This window comes from Parambassis ranga, chromosome 15 (assembly GCF_900634625.1).
Source record: "Parambassis ranga chromosome 15, fParRan2.1, whole genome shotgun sequence".
Lineage (NCBI taxonomy): Eukaryota > Metazoa > Chordata > Actinopteri > Ambassidae > Parambassis > Parambassis ranga.
Genome location: NC_041035.1, coordinates 1,164,764 through 1,186,252, shown reverse-complemented (window position 1 = coordinate 1,186,252; position 21,489 = coordinate 1,164,764). Strand labels below are relative to the sequence as shown.

Genomic DNA, 21,489 nt, shown 5'->3' with positions numbered 1-21,489 from the left:
TGTTTGTTGGTTAATGGTTGGTGAACGAGCAGAAACTGTTCGGGCCCTGTGCAGGACTAGTTATTGAAAAGTTAACTGGTGAAAAGTGGTTTTTGTATTGACCACAGTACATCCTCAAGTCCCATCAGAAGTGTCCATGAGAGCTGCCTGAGTTCATTTTATTCATAAGTATTTATTTCTAGTTATTAATTTTACTCTATGTTTGTTCTATGTAATGGTTTTTTCTGATGTACTTAGTATAGTAAGTGTAGTATTATCATGATAACTAAATATGCACAGGTATTGTAGCAGTTTTAGCTTATTTTAGGTCTTTATTTTCTTCTAAGTGTGGTTTTTATTGATTTCTTTGGTTTCACTTTAACCCTCATGCGTTGTTCGGGACATTTTTGTCCTCTGAGAGAAATTTTTCTGTTTATTTTGGCCATAACTTTGTCAATATGTGGACAAATTGAATCATTTTTCCTCAATAAGCTTAATTTTACATAAATTTTGTTAATATGATTTTAAAATTTTTCATAGGTCAACGGTACACTGTGGGCAAATTTTACCCCCTAATGTGTTGTCCGGGGACAAAAACGTCCCCTAACTTTAACGGTTTTAAAAATATATTAGATAAATATTTTTTTGAAATTTTTTTGCATAGACCTTTTAATTAACTTCAGTTCTAATCAACAGTAGTGAAAAAATCATTTTCCCCCAGGATTTTAACCCTTTAATCACCAATTTTATAAGGGGTGGTGCTGAAAATTGAAAAAAAAAAACACAAAATGGCTCATTTTTAATAGAAAAGGTGAATGTGGACTGGATTCTTTTGAACCTTTATTACAGTCTTGGTCATGTCAAACATCAGTAAAAAAATTGACTTGATTGCATTATTAGTTTTTGCACAGCACTGGATTTTCTTTTTTTCTCCCTAATGTGTTGTTCGGGGACAAAAACGTCCCCTAACTTTAACGGTTTTAAAAATATATTAGATAAATATATTTTTGAATTTTTTTTGCATAGACCTTTTCATTAACTTCAGTTCTAATCAACAGTAGTGAAAAAATCATTTTCCCCCAGGATTTTAACCCTTTAATCACCAATTTTATAAGGGGTGGTGCTGAAAATTGAAAAAAAAACACACAAAATGGCTCATTTTTAATAGAAAAGGTGAATGTGGACTGGATTCTTTTGAACCTTTATTACAGTCTTGGTCATGTCAAACATCAGTAAAACATTGACTTTATTGCATTATTAGTTTTTGCACAGCACTGGATTTTCTTTTTTTCTCCCATTTTGTCCCATAGACTTACATTATAAACACACTTTTTTTGACTGCACAGCCATGGCACTAAATAATCATGCATTCTTGATTGTTGGTGGTTTACCCTGTTGGTAGGAGGTAACATTTGTGATTTTTACAGTTAACAACTTAATTACCATATTAACCCTTTACCTGCAGGCCTGTGCTCATGTACTGTAGTTTCTGGCTTAAGTATATGGAGTTATAGGGAGTATTTTAGCACATAATTGTGTGTCTACACACTGTGTGTGTATGTTAGAGAGGAAGAGAGCCATTTGCACACTGTCAGGGAAGGAAAGTCAGGAAAATAAAGTTACTAAGTAAGTGAAGTGTACCTAATTCAGACGTACAACGGCAATGCATAAGCATGTAAAATGAAAACATCCAGGAGTTCTGGCGTCTGAAGTTGTGGATGGGTAAAATAGCTGTTTTTTTTTTTTTTTTTAGCTTTCGGAAAACACGTCCTCCAGTAGAGTGACTTTACTTTTAGGTTAGTGTCTCAGTTGAGATCACTGAATTAGTCTAAGTGAAGTCTAAGTGCCCCTTTTCCATGGTGTGTTGCGCTCCACACGACCATACGTACATGTGCATGTTACTAAATAGACACCATAGATAGATAACTTGATAACATAATAAATAATCATTGACTAACCAAATCTAATCTACAGTTTAGTCCCCTACTAAAATTAGTATTAAAAGTAGTTTAGTAAAGTAAAGTAAAGTAAATTTGTTGCAGCCCTAAAAGTAAGTGCCGGGCCCTTTGATGCTGAGAGGTTCAGACTAAACAAAACAAAAACACTAGTGGACTTGCATGCATCCTCCTGGTCATTTAATGGTGACAAGAGCAGCAAGCAGCATGAAGAGAGGATTCACCTGTGCATGAGTGAAGGATTCACTTGTGAACGAATGAAGGATTCGCTTGTGAACAAGTGACGGATCTACTTGTGCAGCCTTCACAGCTTCACAGCCTGGCCCTTCATAGAGCCAGGCTGCACAATCATTTCCAGAGATTGTGCACAAGTGAATCCTCTCTTCATGTTGCTTTCTGCTCTTCTCACCATCAAATGACCACAAGGTCACATGTAAGACCACTTGCCTTTTTGTTTTGTTTAGTCTGCACCTGTAGACATCAAAGGGCCACACGTGCATAGCAACACTTTCTTTGTTTTTGTTTACTATGAAGACTCTGTGGTTGTGTGTACTCACAGACAACAAGATCAGTGTGCAAATGGCTCTCTTCCTCTCTAACATACACACACAGTGTGTAGACACACAATTATGTGCTAAAATACTCCCTATAACTCCATATACAAGCCAGAAACTACACTACATGAGCACAGGCCTGCAGGTAAAGGGTTAATATGGTAATTAAGTTGTTAACTGTAAAAATCACAAATTTTACCTCCTACCAACAGGGTAAACCACCAACAATCAAGAATGCATGATTATGTAGTGCCATGGCTGTGCAGTCAAAAAAAGTGTGTTTATAATGTAAGTCTATGGGACAAAATGGGAGAAAAAAAGAAAATCCAGTGCTGTGCAAAAACTAATAATGCAATAAAGTCAATTTTTTTACTGATGTTTGACATGACCAAGACTGTAATAAAGGTTCAAAAGAATCCAGTCCACATTCACCTTTTCTATTAAAAATGAGCCATTTTGTGTGGTTTTTTTTCAATTTTCAGCACCACCCCTTATAAAATTGGTGATTAAAGGGTTAAAATCCTGGGGGAAAATGATTTTTTCACTACTGTTGATTAGAACTGAAGTTAATTAAAAGGTCTATGCAAAAAAATTTCAAAAAAATATTTATCTAATATATTTTTAAAACCGTTAAAGTTAGGGGACGTTTTTGTCCCCGAACAACACATTAGGGAGAAAAAAAGAAAATCCAGTGCTGTGCAAAAACTAATAATGCAATCAAGTCAATTTTTTTACTGATGTTTGACATGACCAAGACTGTAATAAAGGTTCAAAAGAATCCAGTCCACATTCACCTTTTCTATTAAAAATGAGCCATTTTGTGTGTTTTTTTTTCAATCTTCAGCACCACCCCTTATAAAATTGGTGATTAAAGGGTTAAAATCCTGGGGGAAAATGATTTTTTCACTACTGTTGATTAGAACTGAAGTTAATGAAAAGGTCTATGCAAAAAAAATTCAAAAATATATTTATCTAATATATTTTTAAAACCGTTAAAGTTAGGGGACGTTTTTGTCCCCGAACAACACATTAGGGAGAAAAAAAGAAAATCCAGTGCTGTGCAAAAACTAATAATGCAATCAAGTCAATTTTTTTACTGATGTTTGACATGACCAAGACTGTAATAAAGGTTCAAAAGAATCCAGTCCACATTCACCTTTTCTATTAAAAATGAGCCATTTTGTGTTTTTTTTTTTCAATTTTCAGCACCACCCCTTATAAAATTGGTGATTAAAGGGTTAAAATCCTGGGGGAAAATGATTTTTTCACTACTGTTGATTAGAACTGAAGTTAATTAAAAGGTCTATGCAAAAAAATTTCAAAAAAATATTTATCTAATATATTTTTAAAACCGTTAAAGTTAGAGGACGTTTTTGTCCCCGAACAACACATTAGGGTAGTGTTTGCGAACAATGCATGAGGGTTAAACTGCATGGCTTTCATTTGTGTCGTTTCAAAATGGATTTGGCTTATTTGCGCAGTTACAGAAAATGGCCACTAGGTGGCAAGGTAGAACTCTCAGCAAATCATAACAAGGAGAGCGAGTTGGGGGAGGAATGACGTCATTGTTGGGGTATTTTCAAGATGGCGCTGGACTGTAGCCGGAATGCCGCTGCTGCAACCAGCTAAAACGTAAAGGGATTTAATTAATCTTCTACTCGGCGGTGACGTCAACTTCGCAGGGCAGGTAGACATATTTAATTTTTTTGAAGAACAGGATATGGAAGTGCTGCGTGTCAGGTAACGCTGAAGTATCCCCGGCTAAAATGGTAGCCCCTTCCTCCAAGAACAACAGAACCTGCTGCTGCGGAGCTCGGCCGACGGGGCAGGAGGATTCGTTGCAGGAATTTATGCCCGGGGCCGAGGCTCGCTTGGTGGACTGAGAGGTCATGGAGACGACAAGGGAGAACGGAGGCTCGTTTGCTGTCGACTTGAACGAGAACGAAGAAGCAGAAGCAGAAGAAAGGGGGGTCGGAAAATCTTGTAACAAATCCTACGCCGCACTCAAAGACCGCAGCATAGCCCTGCTAGCCGGTGTCAGCGGGGGTCAGGAAGCCGGGAAGGGTCATATTTATGTGACCGGGAACGGGAGGAGTGTAAACAGGGACTCCTCGGTACAGTCGCACACACACAACAAGGAGCTAATGTTGGATTTGGTCGCGGCGGGGACGTTCCTCCCCGCTCAGCTGACTGACAGCGGTGTGAGTTCGGGTGTTTGTGGCGAACACGGAGACCTGAACGGATTCACCGAGTCACTCGGTCAGGAGGAGTTGCCGATGGTCGGGCTAGGAGGAGGGTTCGCCGGGACCGCAGCCGCTTCCTGTCCAGCTGTGCTCGGGGGTCGGGTTTCAGCAGAGACAGCCCAAGAGATGCGGCAGCACCCCGCGAGAGAAAACGAAGGGGGAACCCCGGAGTCCGACGACGTTATCTCGGTAGAAGAGGCGACAGGACCCGGCTGTATCAGGACTCCACACCCCCCTGGACGGCTGCCATGCTCTGGGATGCACCAAAGGAACTGTACTTGCAAGTTGGTAACTCTCTCTGAACCGGATGTAAACATGCCTAACGGGACTGTTGACGACCCGGGGCATGGCTGTCCTGAAGGGACCGAGCTGTGTTCCGGCCTGCCGCCGGGCCACACACACGGTTTATGCGACGTGGACTGTGAGGGAGTGAAAGTGTCTAACGGCGGTTTCCACATCGGGAGCGCCGGATCAACACGTGACTGGGTCGAGTCGAACTGTTGTCCTAAAAGCAGCACTGACACTTGTCTGGACGTGGAGCCAGTAAAAGGTTCCGGGTCGGGGCAGCTGGTCTGTCAGCGCCTCGATCCCTCAAAAGACTCCTCCATCCCGGGATCAAGTGCCAAACAACCGTCACCTTGCCCTTCAACCCTCTCCAATCTGAATAGTGACAGCCCACTCTCTGAGCCCACCAGGGAAGAGGAGGAAGAGGAGGAGGAGGAGGAGGATTGCAGTGACCTATGTTTACCCGTCAGGCCACAGAGTCTGAGGACTAACCCCAACCTCGCTGTGTCACTAAGCTGTGATGCCACTCCGTTGTCCCCGGATGATGACGGAGGCTTTTATTTTGGGGACGAGGGGTACGAGGAAGACTTCAGGAACGTTTTGGAGGCGGGACGCAGGCAGAGCGCCCCGGACAAGCTGCCGGACCTGACCGAGCAGACGGACAGCTCGGAGCACAAGCTGATGCCAAAGAGGTTCGGCATCGCAGAGTTCTTCACCAGGTAAAACACCAACAGCAAAGAAACGGGTCTGTGAAAATGTAGAGATGATAAGCCCCAGCGCCAACTCCCAGAAACGGGTTTTATTTAATCTGGCCCCTGTCAGCTAGACTGTTGACCATACAGACACCCAAGGTAATTCACTTATAAACACTGCTTCACTTTTCTGTGTGCACCTGATCATATCTGATCATCAGTCACCATCATCATCATCATCATCATCATCATCATCATCATCCAGTCACCAGAATAAAGACCTGAGTACTTAAGCACAATAAAACAGTCCACTGCACAGCACAGGCAAATGATGCTGCAAGAATAAACACATATTTAAGGCTTAATTAAAAAGAACGTAAACAGCAGTCAGGGTTCAGTATCTTCAGACACCTTTTGCTCTTATTTTGTCTATTTCATGTGTTTTCTTAAGTTGCAGTTTAAAATGTAAGTCACTCACTTATTCAAATCCGCATATATCTCAGCTGCATTGAGTCTGGTAAGTGGCCAGTAATGTTTGACAGAAACCTTCCTGTGTTTGTGCAGCGCTGTGATTAGAGGCAATATTAAAAATATTAAGTTAAATTATGAATCAGAATTCCCTTATTTATCCCAGAGGGGAAATTCTTTAAACTTTGAATAAATCATTTTATTGATGTGTATCAGTTTTTCTTGACTGCATCAATCCCACCATCATCATCCTTCTTAATCCGCTGCTGATATTTGGTCACTAACGTGGATTTAAAGTAGTCTTCTGGTTAGTCATATAAGTAGTGGCACATATTTGCAAGATAAGCAAATCTCATTGGGCTCTGACATACAGTGCAGCCATGCAAGTCCTCTGGGCTGTTTATTTGTAGCTCTTTCTTCATGTCCGCCCACTTTCGGCCTGTAACCTCCTCCGTCTGGTCCGGACGTCATTAAACTAGCAGATCCCCAGTTGTTGTGAGGATCTGGCTTTAGTTGAGCAGCTGCATGTAGGTTTGGATTGGGTTTGGGATAGTTTATGTTTACAGCTACTCGCAATGACTTAGTCCTACGTTACTTTAAATAGCTGCTAACTACTTTGCTAAGTTATGCTAGATACTATTGAAATGATAAAGCTATACAATAGTCTACTGTCAGCTTTCAGTGTCACAGTGTGACACTCACTGCCCCTGAAAAACACATTTTGTTGACCCGAAGAGGTAAAACTCATCAGTGTTTCACCACAGTAAAGCAACAGGCATAAAACTATATTATGTTAATAATAAAATGAACAAAATATCTAGATCAAAAGTAGGTAAACAAAGAAATGACACACCTTATACAGTAAAAGATAATAGTTCCAATACTCAGGCAGAGGCCAAGGTGAACAAGTGAGTCTTAAGTAGAGATTTAAAAGCACAGCTAGTGGGAGCCCTGACTGAGAAGGCCCGGTCACCTCTTTTTAAAACAGATCGGGGGACCTCCAGAGCCATTTGGTTAGCAGACCTAAGAGCTCTGGAGGGCCGATGCACTACCACAAGGTCTGATAAATAATCCGGGGCCAGCCCATGCAAGCACTTCAAAACGAATAAAAGAATCTTAAAGTCAATTCTGTGCTTCAGCGGTAGCCAGTGCAGTGGGGAAAGCACTGGCGTGATGTGCTCGCACTTTTTTGTCCCGGTGAGAAGCCGAGCCGCTGTGTTTGGACCAGCTGCAGACGGTGAAGCTCTGACTGTCCAATTCCAATGTACAGGGAGTTACAGTAGTCTAAGCCAGGTTATAAAGCGTGGATGACTTTCTCTAAGTCACTCTGACTAAGGTTTGGCTTTACCTTAGCAATAAGCCTTAGTTGAAAGAAGCTAGACTTGACCACTGAGCTCACCTGCTGATCTGATTTAAAAACACCATCTACAGTCACCCCAAAGAGGATGTTGTCCAGGCGACGTCGCCATTTGACATAGATCTTTGCCTTTACAGTCTGGAGCTTATAGCTGTGTGATAGTCTGCATGTTAATCATGCCCCAGTTATGTATGTGTGTATCAGTAAGGGATACATCAGGGCTCAGTGAGCACTGACTCAGGCTCTTGCCTCAGGGCTTAGCCCACATTCACAGTTCCCTCCGCTCTTGTGCTCTTGTTTTTACGATTGAGGCTGATTCACCTTTTAACCTCCATGTGACACTGCTGAGTGGGTGTCACAGGTGTCACTGTTGGTCTGGTGAGCATTTTTCATAACGTTTCAGCTCCTGAAAAGCTTATCTTTCAGCCGTGGTATTATCACCTGATGTTTCTCACTACAGCTTTAAACTGCCATTCACACAGGTGCTTAAAATAAAAGGTTTAGAATTACAGTTTGACCTCTTAAGTATTCTCAGGTACTCGTCTGTGTCAGTTGTTCCTTCACCTTAAATTAATCTTAGAGAAAATATTGATTCCATATGTTAATCTTAAACTAAACTATTTTAACCCAGCCTCAATCAACTGTGCACATTTCAGCCTAGCTACTTCACAGCACTGTGGTTGGAATCCACAGATAGTGGAGAAACAACGCTAAGGACTGTTTCTGACCGACACCAGGAAATATACACAGCCTTTTCACAAATTAGAGGAGTGCTGAGCAGGTTGGGTGAGAAGATTAAAGCGTTGTTGTCAGTGGCACAGAGGCTGATCACTTCAGGTCTGTTGTTCAATCCTCAGAAACTGCAGCAGTGTGAGAGCTCAGTCTGCTTTCACAGTTCTCTGCCACATCAACACCAAACAACACAGCACTGTCTGACAGACAGGACGGCATGAAGAAAAGCAGCGGCACCATGTTTATAACTCTGGACATGACTATAAAAGTTAAAACTGTATCTGGCTAAAACTGATGTGGTGAAAATTGTCTAATTAGATTTTGGTTGCCATGTGGACCTGAGGTCAGTTTTGTGTTTTTGACTGTAACCACAACACTGGGATGTCCAGGTCACATTCATTTGGTTTCCAGTTGTGTTGTAGTTAGCAGTACATCTGGTGTTGTGCTCATTGATGTCTGCTGGAGTAAGAATGGGGGCTGTCATCTTCCTGTGCCATAAACGGACTCAGTAGAGGTTCCTCTTGTCCATCCCACTGCAGCTTTTGGTCTTAGTTTTGGGGAAATACAACTTAGATGAACAATAACATACATTTTTTCACTGTGCCATTATTTGTTTAGCAAAAATGAAGGAAAAAAACATGTTCAATGCTTCCATAGGATTTGTGTGAGCTGCAGCAGGTGCTGCTGATCATCAGTCCTTGATGAAGTGATCATCAGTAGGTGTACAGACCTCTGTAACGACAGATGTTTTGACAGCCAAGCTATGAAGCATTCAGGTGTGTGTTAACATGACAAGAGAGGAAGACATAAACAATGGTGTTAGAGAAGCAGCTGCTGCACATCAGTCTGAAAAGACTTCTAAAACCATTTCAAACTATTTGGAGTTCAGTGTTCTACAGTGAGAAAGATTATTTAAGTGGAAACATTCAAGACAGCTGTCAGTCTACACAGGAGTGGACGTCCAGATTATTCACCCCAAGATCAGAGAAGTACATAAAAACCCAAGAGCTACATGTCAGAGCTACAGACCTCACTGAGCATGCTCAGAGTTAATGTGACAGCACAGTTAGAAGAAGACTGAACAAGTACAGGTTGTTTGAAGGGTTACCAGGAGAAAGACTCTTCTGTCTAAAAAGCACATGGAAGCAGGACTGAGGTTCACTGAACTGCATCTGAACAAAGAACAACACTGGTGGAACAATGTCCTATGGACACATGAGACCACAGTGGAGGTGTTTGGTCTTAATGTTCACCACCATGTCTGCTGGAAACCAAACACAGAAACACCTCATGCACACTGTCAAGCACGGTGGTGGAGGTCATATGTTGTTATTCATCTGAAGTTGTATTTGCCGAATACTATCACCCACTACATCAGATGATTTTGTAATATGTTTTTACACAAGAACTGTACCAACTTGCAAAACAAATAATGCTATACGAATTTGATGAGGCCTAAACACAGAAAGGAGTACATTGTAGAACAATCGGACGCTCGTTTTTTTATTGAGTGCAGCTGAATGATGCTTATTTGTAGGACTACCTCAGCATCACCTTAGTTCTCACCTTCTAACATAAACGCTTAAAAACCATTTATGGGGTGTTTACCTAAGATGCTGACTGATCTACACCACATGTGGTTTAACAAGAGGCACACAGCTTGGGGAATGAGTTTGTGTGCAAGAGTCTAGCTCCTCCATTGCTTTGTAAAAGGAGCTTTAGATTTGTGTCTTTTTTTCTTAGTAGGACTTTTATTTGAGGATGATTTCATCCAGTGTGATTTACAGTGAGCCTGAGAGCAGAGGAAATCTTTTGTTTTTCATGTATTACTGGTAATCAGGAGCACACAGGCAGCATTCCGAGCACCACACACAGTTTATGATGGATGATAGAATTTAATAGAGGAACCAGGGCATTTCTGGGCCAAAGGGGTCTTGCCTGTTTGATAATCGGTGCAGGAAAATCTCATCTGACTGGCAGGTGTAGGACAATGTGTTTGTTAAATCTCTGTCTGTGTCTGGCCTGGTTCGGTTTGGATGTGAGCCTCAGCAGCTGGCTTGAATGTCACAGCGTCTCAGAGGAAATCCAGACAGACGGAGAGGAACGCAGATGAGAAAACAGCTCTGCTGGAAAACCTCCATGTTGGCTGTTTGGTTCACAGTGCTGAGGGCAGGTCAGGGAGGGTAGCATAACAAACACAGTCCAGAATGCTACTTTATTTAATCCACATCTCAGATGGAAGCAGCAGTTTTCATATTCGCAGTTCTGTTGCTTTTTGTTCCCGTCACTTTTTAGGAACACATTTTTTGATAACATCTGTGTGTAGTTATGTACACACACATCCTGTCCTGTAGGTTAGATCCTGCCACACATAGAACCAGTTCCAAACAAAACAAGAGCCACATTGTACCGTCTCTTACAGCTACAGGTGTGCCTCCTCAGACCAGCTGATCATGTGAGGTGCAGTTTGATGGGCCAGGCACAAAGCAAAACATTTTAAATTCCTGATGCTGAAGATGAATACTAACGACCTATCTTCAAACACCTCAAATGCATCTTCCTTCTTCCGGCTCCCAAAACACTGAAAATCCTTTTACTGATCAGAGGGTTAAAGAGGGTGAATCTCTAGAGAGTACACTAGATGGTCTGATATCCTTTTTACTTTAGTTAAAGAGGCAACACTTTCCTTTTAAAGTTTACAACACTTCCTCTTTTCTATTTCTTGTGTGTTTGTTTCACTTGCAGCATTACAACTACAATATTTACTACAATAGTTTAGTTGTTGGTCCGATACACAGATAGATGGTACTGTAGGTCACATGATGTCATCAATTTAATGAAATACTGCATACTTAAATACACTGCAGAACAATAACAATAAGTGTTTATCTTCAAAGCAAGGGTGTGGGGCTGAACACCTCAGTGGGCAGAAGCCTGAGCCTGCAGGGGCAGAGGAAAGCATATTTGCGTGGATGTCTTCTTGGGGCTCTGTGTTATGCACGCACGCATATATGCTTCACTTTCATGATTCCTGTGGTTCCTCTCTGTCCTTCCCTCTTTCTCTTCCCACTCACTGACCAGCAGACTCTTCCACAGAAACGAATGCAAAGCTGTTGATCTGGCCGCATTAAAAAATGCTGCAGCTGCACAGTCAGGAGAAATCTGCCACATTACATCTTAGCTCTGACTGTGTTCCTTCCTTTATTTGTTTGAGGAACTGACATTTTTCTGCAGACTTGCTTTTTTTCCACAGGCCACTAACTTCCAATGAAAGCCTCTGAGTTAACTGCAGAAGTACACAAACACATCGTTATTACAACTATTGCAATAAAACTCTATGTTTGAGTTCAGCCTGTGAAAGTTCTCTAGCATTTCCGTCTGCTTTGGTTTTGAAAGGTGTTCTGTTTTCTAATTGATGAGTGTTGGTCCAGTATGAGTCCGTGGCCGTTATGACTGATCTCTCACTCGCCCACTCGCTCCTTCCAGCGTCAGGGTCCAGGTTTCAGTGCAGCCATGGGATGCGCTGGTTGGCTATGTTGCTCGCTTCCTGTGCTATTTGCTTGTTGGCTGATGACCCTCGAAGCCGACTTATTTTATTTTTTGGATGTGCAGTCTGCCCATGTGCCTCTTGTTGTTATAATGAAACAAACCTGCAGTTAGAGCGTTTGTTGTGTTTTGTTATACCACAGCCTGGTTTGTTTTAATGTGGTCATGCTTCTTCTTCTTTGCCTTTTCTTTTGGCTTATGTTACTTCTCTTTTCTTCGTAACAATGGGCATAATAGCATTAATATAATGTTTGTCTGTTTATTTCAGGAGCCTGTTTTCTAGGAAATCCAAAGAGCCCAAGGTGACTTCCCATAATGCACCAGGGTGGCGACTGTTTGGGAAAAATGCAGCCAGAGAGGGTGATCCAAATACAGACCTCAACTCCATGCTGACCACAGAGCAGGTTGGCACCTAAAACACACACTCCCATGAATCCTCAAAGCACAATGTAAACAGCGTTTGCATGGTCGCCTTCCTTAGCTTCCATTAAGCTTGTTATAAAATGTATCACTGTTTATATCTGTGTTTGTAGTCTTCTTCTTTGCTGCTTATAAGCTTATTGCTGCATGGGTTGGCGTGTTACTGCCACCTGTTGATGAGTGGAATAACATAACACGCACAGCAGCAGTCACCCACATATAAATTCCTGTGTGAGAGAGAGAGGGAGACCACTCCTGATTTTCACAAAAGTATATTATTACCACTCAAATCAGAGCATAAAGGGGAGCATATCATTACAAGACATTGAGCAGTACCAGGATAGAACCAGGAAATTCATATTCAGTGGAATACATATCTAACAAGAATCAGTTGGACCATGTGAATTTAAATGAATTCTTTTCTGTAGTTTATTCTAAACATGTGCTCTTCCTCTTTTCACTTGTTCTCATATTTTTCCTGACATTTTATTGAATTACATTCAGTTGTGTTTAAGTAGTATCTAAAATTCAGCATGTGGCATGGCTGATTGGTTTTTCTAATGTGTTTTAGAGCGTGCTGCTCCAGATGCTAATGCTGTTAGCTTTCCTCTGTTTACATACAACATGGTGGCTGGACTGACTCTAAAATGGATTTACTGCGTGTGTGTATATGTGGTTGCTTAGCAACTTCACACACCGCCTGCAGCTGAGGAGGCAGATGACTGCACCCCCTCCCTGGTTCCACACACACACACAATTCAGCCCTCTATCCCTACTTTGTACGGTGACACCCACGCACATTTAAACACACACAGCTGCCACTCTTGCCATCTAGAACAGGTGGTGTCGTACACACACACACACACACACAGCAGCGGCTTTTGTCTCAATTTAATTAGATACAGTTCTGATTTTCACATCCGTCAACCAGTGAAAACTCAGACAGCAGCTGTGTCTCACTCTTAGTAGGCTAATCTGTGTCCCTGTATTCCCACTGAAGTACACACCAGACCATGCCGAAGCACCGGGGTCGATCCTGCTGTGTGCGTAGTGCGAGGAAGAAATGATGACTTTAAAGAAAGCAGCCTGACAGCCGCTGGCCTTCACTCTTGCTCTGCTCACATGATGGCAGCCAGAGTCAGATGATTCATCAGGGAAGGAGACGGCCAGATGTGGTTTGGCTTAAGCTGGCTGACACGTCAGACACAAAACTACAGGAGAGGAAGAAAAAAGGAGGGCGGCTACCCTCACTCAAACTGCTCTGTTTTAAAATCAGCTTATGACAACTCTATTCTTTTATTTCTTACCTTGATCAATGGTACTGATTTAAGCATGATTTGACCCTGGAAGTATTTTTAGGTTGTGATGCTGTTTAAATAATAAATATTAGTTATGTATTATTCCCACTAATACATAAAGAATATATCGGATGTTGAACCTGACACATTTTAGAATGGAAACTTAGCTCATATTGAATTTGATGGCAGCAACACATCTCAAAAATGTACTACTAATTTAATGTGTGAATCAGTCACGTGTTTTTTTTGTAATTACAGTTTCACTTCACAGTGAAACCTATGACAGAGTAGCACCAGTTGAACTTTCCAGCCTTTCAGAGAGAGTAGGAGCTCTGTCTCCCTCTGCTGCCTCTGCTCCAAAATGGGCTCATAAAAGGCTTGTTGTCTTGCTGCCCCACAGCTGTCCTCCTGTGAATGAATTGTTTATTGTGCAGGCTAAACACACATACACACACTTCTTCGCCTCTAACACACTCACACCGGTACAAACACACACGTAGACACAAACGTTGACATTCATTATGTGGCTGTACGAGCATACATACACTTGCAGAGTTCACACCATGCATACACTCACCCGCTAATTCAAACTCTGCAGAGGTTTGTCTCCAAAAAACCTGCATCTTCCCTGATGAAGCATGTGCTCTGTTTAAATATGTGCTGTAAAGACGTGGACATTTTGTGGTTATTCACAGAACATCTAATGCTCTTTGCCTTTCAGTTTTCAGTAGCAGCTGTTATTTTATCACCCAGTAGATGGATGTGGACAGGTCTTGGAGACCTTTACATTTATTTTTAAACAGAACCACCAGTAACTGTTTTGTAAGTAGTATGTATATAAATATGTTAGTATTACAGTAGTTATAAAAACCTCCATTAACGGTGTTACAGGAAGTGACTGTGACCCCTGAGCTCAGCTCAGAGAGGATGTTGAATGTAAGGGCGCCTTCCTTTCTTTGCTGTCCACAGCTGGAACAGGAGAAAGACTTGGATGTGCCCTCGGGTCCTCAGTGCCCCCTGTCTGCAGGGAGGAGGAAGAACCTGGAGTTTGAGCCTCTTTCCACCACAGCTCTCATTCTGGAGGACCGGCCAGCGTAAGTACCATCAGTACTGTGTTTTCCCGTGCTAATCAGTTTGCAGAGGAAAACATGTTGAAAATAAAACTCAGAAACTGTCTTGACTGGTCTGGACGTATGTCTGTTTTATAGCAACCTGCCTGCAAAGTCTGTGGAGGAAACTCAGAGACACAAAATGGAGTATGAGGAGATGGTGGCAGGAGCCAAGAGGAGAGGTATACACATGGCTTCTGCTTTGAGTGGCTCAGACTGAAGCACAGTGTCTTCTGGCAGCCATGCTCATACTCAAAGGCAGTAAAATGTAACTGATGTAAAACATGGTGTCATCTCTGTGTCAGAGCTAAAAGAAGCCCAGAGGAAGAAACGGCAAATGAAGGAGAGGCACAGACAAGAAGACAGCATCTCTAATGCTATGGTCATCTGGAATACTGAAATCCTCCCACACTGGGACACCATGTACGTCTCCACGACTGTTTGTGTACACACTCAGAGCTCATTTATTTAGCTCATTGTGCGTGTGTCTGTGTGCAGGAAGGGAACAAGGCGGGTCAGGGAGCTCTGGTGGCAAGGACTTCCTCCCAGTGTCAGAGGGAGAGTGTGGAGCCTCGCCATCGGCAACGAGCTGAACATTACACCAGGTACATACTGACTCCACATGTTCATAAGTTAGTACCCTCTAGCCAAATACAACGTCAGACAAACAACACTCCTTTTCACTGTGCCATTATTTATAAAGCATAAATAAATCCAAAAAGAAAACATGTGGACAATATGAAGTCCCCCATGATTCAGTATCTTGTTTCCTGTAGGACTTCATCAGTCTCTCAGTCTGTCTTCTTCAACATTGATTCACTTCATTGAGGCCTTGGGGTATTTGTCATACAAAGCCCTGTAAGGTCCCACCACAGTGTCACATTGTGGCAAACAAACCTAAACCATCAGTCCTCCACCAGCGTGTTTCAGACATGGTGGTGAACATTAAGACCAAACACCTCCACTTTGGTCTCATGTGTCCTACACGACATTGTTCCACAAGTGTTGTGCTTGTGTGTCCTTCCCTCTTGTCATTGTGTTAACACACACCTGATCGTTTTAGAGCAAACTGCCAAAATGTCTGTTCAATGATCAGTTCACCAAGGACTGGTGATCAGCAGCACCTGCTGCAGCTCAACTAATAAAATCCTAATTAACTTATTAAAGGGGACACAGTGTTGAACATGTTTTTTTCACTGTGAAACAGTTATATGTCGTTGTTATATCACCTAATACTGAAACCCAGAATTAGAATCTGAATTTTACGTGTGATCTTATAACCTGGATTGAACAGACTCCCCTGTTCCCCTCTGGCTTTACTCTTACACCGTGTGTGGTTTCATGTTTGTGCAGAGTTGTATGAGATCTTCCTGTCCAGAGCCAAAGAAAAGTGGAGGAGTTACAGTGAGACCAGTTCTGTCAACGACAACGAGAGCGGTACGCGGTACAAGACTGTTTAAGTCTAAACATTATCACAGTGTTTCCTCAGCAGGTTCATCATGAAATTCAAACGTTCCCTTATCTTCTGTGTGTGTTTTCTTTTAGATGGTGGAGCATCTCTGGCAGACAGAGAATCTAGTCTGGACCTTATCAAACTGGACATTTCCAGAACCTTCCCAACTCTTTTCATCTTCCAGAAGGTAACATCAGAACCAGCTGTCTTTCCTCACCCACCATTTGTTCTAAACAGTAATGCCAAGTCTCTCGTCTCTTTGCAGGGGGGTCCTTACCACGACCTGCTCCACAGTGTGCTCGGGGCTTACACCTGTTACAGACCCGACATCGGCTATGTGAGTTGGACTTTTCTTCCTCCATCATAATGAGATCCTTCCAAATAAATAAGCAACTTTGTGAGAGCACTTTGCAGGGGTTTCAGGGCATTTGTTGATGCAAGAAATTCAGCATTTTTCACTCAGTGTCTTTGGAAGAAAAGCTTTTAGATGTTTTCTTCCTCATCATTGGCCTGCTGCCTTTCAGGTCCAGGGCATGTCCTTCATCGCTGCTGTGCTGATCCTCAACTTGGAGGAGGCTGAAGCCTTCATCACCTTTGCCAACCTCCTCAATAAACCCTGTCAGATGGCCTTCTTCAGAGTTGACCACGACCTGGTACGCACAAATCTCATAAGTTAGCATTCAAAATAAAGAAGGGTTAGCTAATCAGAGCTACTAGCTAACCCACACAGGCCCTGTGGACAACAGTCAGCATGTTTGATGGACGTCTTCTTCTGTCTTGTGTCTTCATTAGATGTTGAAGTATTTTGCAGCCTTTGAGATTTTCTTTGAGGAGAATCTGCCGCGTCTCTTCGGCCACTTCCAAGATAACAACCTGACCCCTGACCTCTATCTGATTGACTGGTGAGTTAAGACTGCTGCATGTTACACAGGGGCCTGAAGCAGCATAGCAAAGACCCAGAGATCAGCTAGAAAACACCACAATGTTTTGGTTTTTATATTTAATTTATTCTTACCCTTGTCCAGGATCTTCACCCTGTACAGTAAGTCACTCCCACTGGACGTGGCATGTCGGGTGTGGGATGTTTTCTGTCGGGATGGGGAAGAGAGCTTGTTTCGGACGGGGCTGGGCATCCTGCGTCTGTACGAGGACGTCCTTCTGCAGATGGACTTCATCCACATCGCTCAGTTCCTCACCCGGCTGCCAGAAGACCTGCAGTCACACACTCTCTTCAACGCCATGGCCAGCACACACATGATCAGCAGGAACCGCCGCTGGGCTCAGGTCAGCATGGCGCTCGTCTGACAGTCAGAGCCACAGAAACAAGCATTGTTGGATTTTAATAGTTTATCATCTGTTTTTTCAGGTGTTTTCTGCTCTGATGAAGGATGGAAATAAAGAATCGGACAAAAACAGCAGCCCGGCTTTGAGAAGCTAACACTAGCTAACTTTTCTTCAAACTAATGTCAGATGTGAAGCTCATGCTAGCCAGCTGTGAACTTTGCAGGTAAAGTTGCTAGCTCACCCTGGCAGCACAGATGCTACCAATGGAGCCTGAAGCTTAACTCTAAAGGCTCGGCTACAAAACTTGAAGCTGATGTTGGAAACAGAGCAAATTCTCCTGGGCGGAGAAAGATACATGAGCAGGAAGCTAAAGCAGTTGGTTTGTCCTAATCTTCAACAGCCATTATCAGTATTTCACTAGTTTTGGAGTGAGTGACCGTCACGTTTTTCCCTAAAGCTGGGAAATGACTGTTATTTCCTCTCCTCAGCGGCTGGGAGGAAAACATCATTAAACGGCTCATGGCCTCCAAAACACCATAAACACTGAGCACCATGCCCTGTGTAATTCTAAGACTCCCATCTTAAATGTCGGTGCTAATGATTTTTTAAAGGCTTAAAATATGACTATGGTTTAATTATTAATGTGGATCCTGTGGGTTTGATTTCACAAAGTATTTTCTTTTTTTTCAATTATGAGCTTGAAACTCTGGATCTCCTTCAGCATGGCTGATGCTAGTAGACTGGTTGGTGTTTAAAAAATATGGCATGTGTAGTGGGAGACAGAATGTGCGTTCAGGTGATGCTGATTCTTCAACAGAAATGTTGGATTAAGTTTTGATTGCCTTTTGGCCTAAACTGAGGAACTGTGAATGCAGAGTTTGTTCATGTCAGCTCGTGGGGCCATCGCCGCTTTCAATCGGTGTTTCAAAGATTCAGATGTACTCTCAGAGCACTTTATATACGCAGCACTGAAGCTACATGGTGAACGGGGCATTAGGTGAAAGTTTTGTTTCTTCTGCGAGCGCTAGATGAAAAGTAGACGGCCAGGTTTAGGCACAGAGCCACAATACGGAGTAACGATATTCACCTTTAGCTCTTAGAGAATGAGGCTTCTGCAGTGTGTTTTTTCTTGTCGTATCTGTGAACATGCAACTAGACTTTAAGGTTTATATTAACTCTAAAACAACATACATGTCAAAATGTATTTCTAACAAGTGCGGAACGCGTCCCCAAAAGTGCTTTTGTACTTGATTTTAACAGCAACATACACATGGTAAATGAAAAAGGACCAATCTTCACTGCTGCACAGTAGAACATCAGAATTTACATGAATCGACAGCTTGATGTACAGAAAATGAACTATAAACTAGTTCAACATGAGTTCTGTTCATTTTTTTAAATGTTGCTATTGGGGAAATATTATGGATTATTATTAATATTATTATGAAACAATCCAAAACTGAAGAGAAGTACACTAACATGCTGCGGTATTAAAAAGTTTAAAGAAGACATTTTTGAACAGGTCACAGTATGAACTGAGAACACTGTTAATTTCTAAAGACAAACAACAGAAGGCTGCCAGTGAAATCAAGTATATCAGTGCTTAACAATAACAAACACTTGCTCTGTCGGGCTGTGCAGCCCGTTGAAGTGCTTTACTCTGCCTCCATCACTCCTTTAAATGACACACTGACTCAGCTCCACATCACCCCTACCTCTTCATCACCAACACACTCTGATGAAGAATACCTTCCATTTACCCAGCTGCACACGTGCAGGTCATATAGACCAAGCCAGCTGTTTTTATTGGTATTCTCACAGTGTGAACCTTGTTGACACTGTTGTTTCTTCATGAACAGAACCTACCGCTGAGGTGTTACACTTAAGTCTGTGGACCTTTCTCAGGTTAGCTGAGACACCGGTGTGGGTTTTCAAAATAAAATTTGACCAAAGTGTTAATGAAACTGTTTGGTCGTCAACTGCATAGAAGTCTAAACTCCAAACTCATGTGGATAAACACTGTCCTGCAGACAGAACCACAGAAACGTATCCAGCACTTTGAGAACAGCTACATTAATCAGACTGATCGTTAATGAAGGCTTGTTAAAGGTGTTCTCTTGTTGGACTCCTGCATAAAAACACTGATTTGCTATGAGTTTGATCAATATTAACTCTTTTACAGCTGCTCCAGTATCAACATTATGTCCCAATTTAAAAGCAACCAATAATATTTGGGAAAAAATGTCTATTTTAACAAAATAGGTCCAAAAATCGCTGAATATCAAGATGTTTCTGGGTTTCTAAAAATCTGTTTAATGTTGGTGGAAATGTCATTAGGACATAAATAATTTGAGCAACTGTAGTTTTCTGTCTAATGTTTGTAAGTGCAATACTCACTCTCAGTCTGGGCAGGTGATTCAGTATAATTACCCAGAACCCTCATGTCTCATCACTCCACATTACTGAATGAGGTGTCATCACTGCTTCCAGCTGTGTTTTTATACCTTCATGTAAGATTTCTTTAGCTTTTTCTTTGTTTCTTGTCAGATTTCCGTGTACAGTTTGTTTTGTTTCATAATGCCTTACAGGTGATGTAAATAAACTGTAAAAATGTTCTTTCTTTTCATATAATAGCCACTAGTCAAACGTGTAAATAAATATCTTAGCAAATGGATTTTGTTTGGTTTTGTTCAGGGCATGAAAGAAACGCCTTAAAATCAAGTCTTTTCTTCATTTTCTCTCTTGTCATGTGGATTTGTAGATGCACATATATTTCAAAGGCATTGAAGGAAGTCTTCATGTTGAAACCCGTGCCCCCTCTTTTAATTCTATATTTCTGTGTAAAAACATAATAAATTAAATTAAATAAGTAATAATGTCACAAAATAAGGGTGAGCCTGCAACTAAGCTGAGCATCCTCTGGACAGGGGGTCAAAGGTCACAGGCCAGCAGCCGGTGGAAGGTTGGAGAACGATCATGAAAGAAGTTGTAAATAATTACTATGATTTCCAAACTTATATATATATATATATATATATATATATATATATATATATATATATATATATATATATATATATATATATATATATATTGTAATATATATGTAATATATATGTATGTATAATATATATGTATATATATTGTATATATATGTATATGTATTGTAAAGACACATATAACTTACATATATATATATATATATATGTAAGTTATATGTGTCTTTAGACATTACAATTAGTCACAGATTTTTTTCTTTGTTTTTTGAATTAATGTCCATGTAGAAGTGGCTGAAAACAATGAAAAGTTGCTTCTATTTGAATATAAAAGACGTTTATCTTGCCCTTTTCTGATTTTAAATTGACATTAAATCGTTTGATTACATTGTTTTCATGTATTGTTAGTTCGGTTGTGAAGTTAGTGGACTATCTGATCTTGAAAAAACAGATTATATTATCATACACTCTTCTGTAAAACATTGTGCTGTGTACACTTGAAGCCACTAGGTGGCGTCTAAGGACCAGATTTTTCCTCCCTGCTGACCGGGTGGAAATTATTTACCTTGCCATAGAAATCCATTATTCACTGGGCCTTCAGCACTTACTGTAATCTTAAGATCATTTGTCTTTTAGGTTCATTCTAAACATGTTCTCTGAGCCTCATGGCTGCTGCAGTTGATTGCTCATCAGTAACGTTGTGTTGATTTTGTTGCTGTGAGAACTTATTTTCTTTCTTTGCAGTTTTTAAAATGTTCTGTCTGCTAGAAATCAACGTGTGAAGACCCTTCTGTCTGCAGATAAGTGGCGCCCATGCTCAGGGATCTCAGGTATTTGCGAGGCCTGTGGTGGAAGTGGGGCGAAGTCACAAGGGGCCTCAGGCTGCATTTAAGCAAAGGAGGGAAGAATCAATCTGTGGAGGTATTTAGCAGCAGTCTGGGGGCTTTCCTGTGGAGGTGGGACCGGAGGGTGGAAGGAGCCTGGTGCCCCGGGGGCCTCTGGGATACCACAGCAGGAGGCTCGGAGGCCATGGTCAGGGCAGAGGAGGCTGAGAGGAATGGATAGAAGTTTAAAGTGCAGAATTTGCAGTTACATCCTGATTCTGTTCATAGTTAGAT

The 21,489-nt window shown here is 41.7% G+C and overlaps 1 protein-coding gene across 2 annotated transcripts; it reads left to right on the top strand.

Moving 5' to 3' along the window:
• Positions 1-72: 72 nt before the first annotated feature.
• Positions 73-20,049, top strand: LOC114447005 (TBC1 domain family member 12-like). 2 transcript variants are annotated; one of them, XM_028422959.1, is made up of 13 exons: positions 73-168; positions 12,080-12,215; positions 14,499-14,623; positions 14,738-14,820; positions 14,944-15,061; positions 15,137-15,243; positions 15,992-16,075; positions 16,184-16,278; positions 16,357-16,428; positions 16,616-16,744; positions 16,884-16,993; positions 17,117-17,375; positions 17,458-20,049. In XM_028422959.1, exons 2-13 carry the CDS (start codon positions 12,198-12,200, stop codon positions 17,527-17,529), a joined length of 1,272 nt encoding a protein of 423 aa, XP_028278760.1. In that variant the 5' UTR covers positions 73-168; positions 12,080-12,197; the 3' UTR covers positions 17,530-20,049. The 2 variants fall into 2 exon arrangements, with proteins under 2 accessions (XP_028278760.1, XP_028278759.1); XM_028422958.1 differs by lacking the exon at positions 73-168 and adding an exon at positions 4,067-5,735.
• The last annotated feature ends 1,440 nt before the right edge of the window (positions 20,050-21,489 follow it).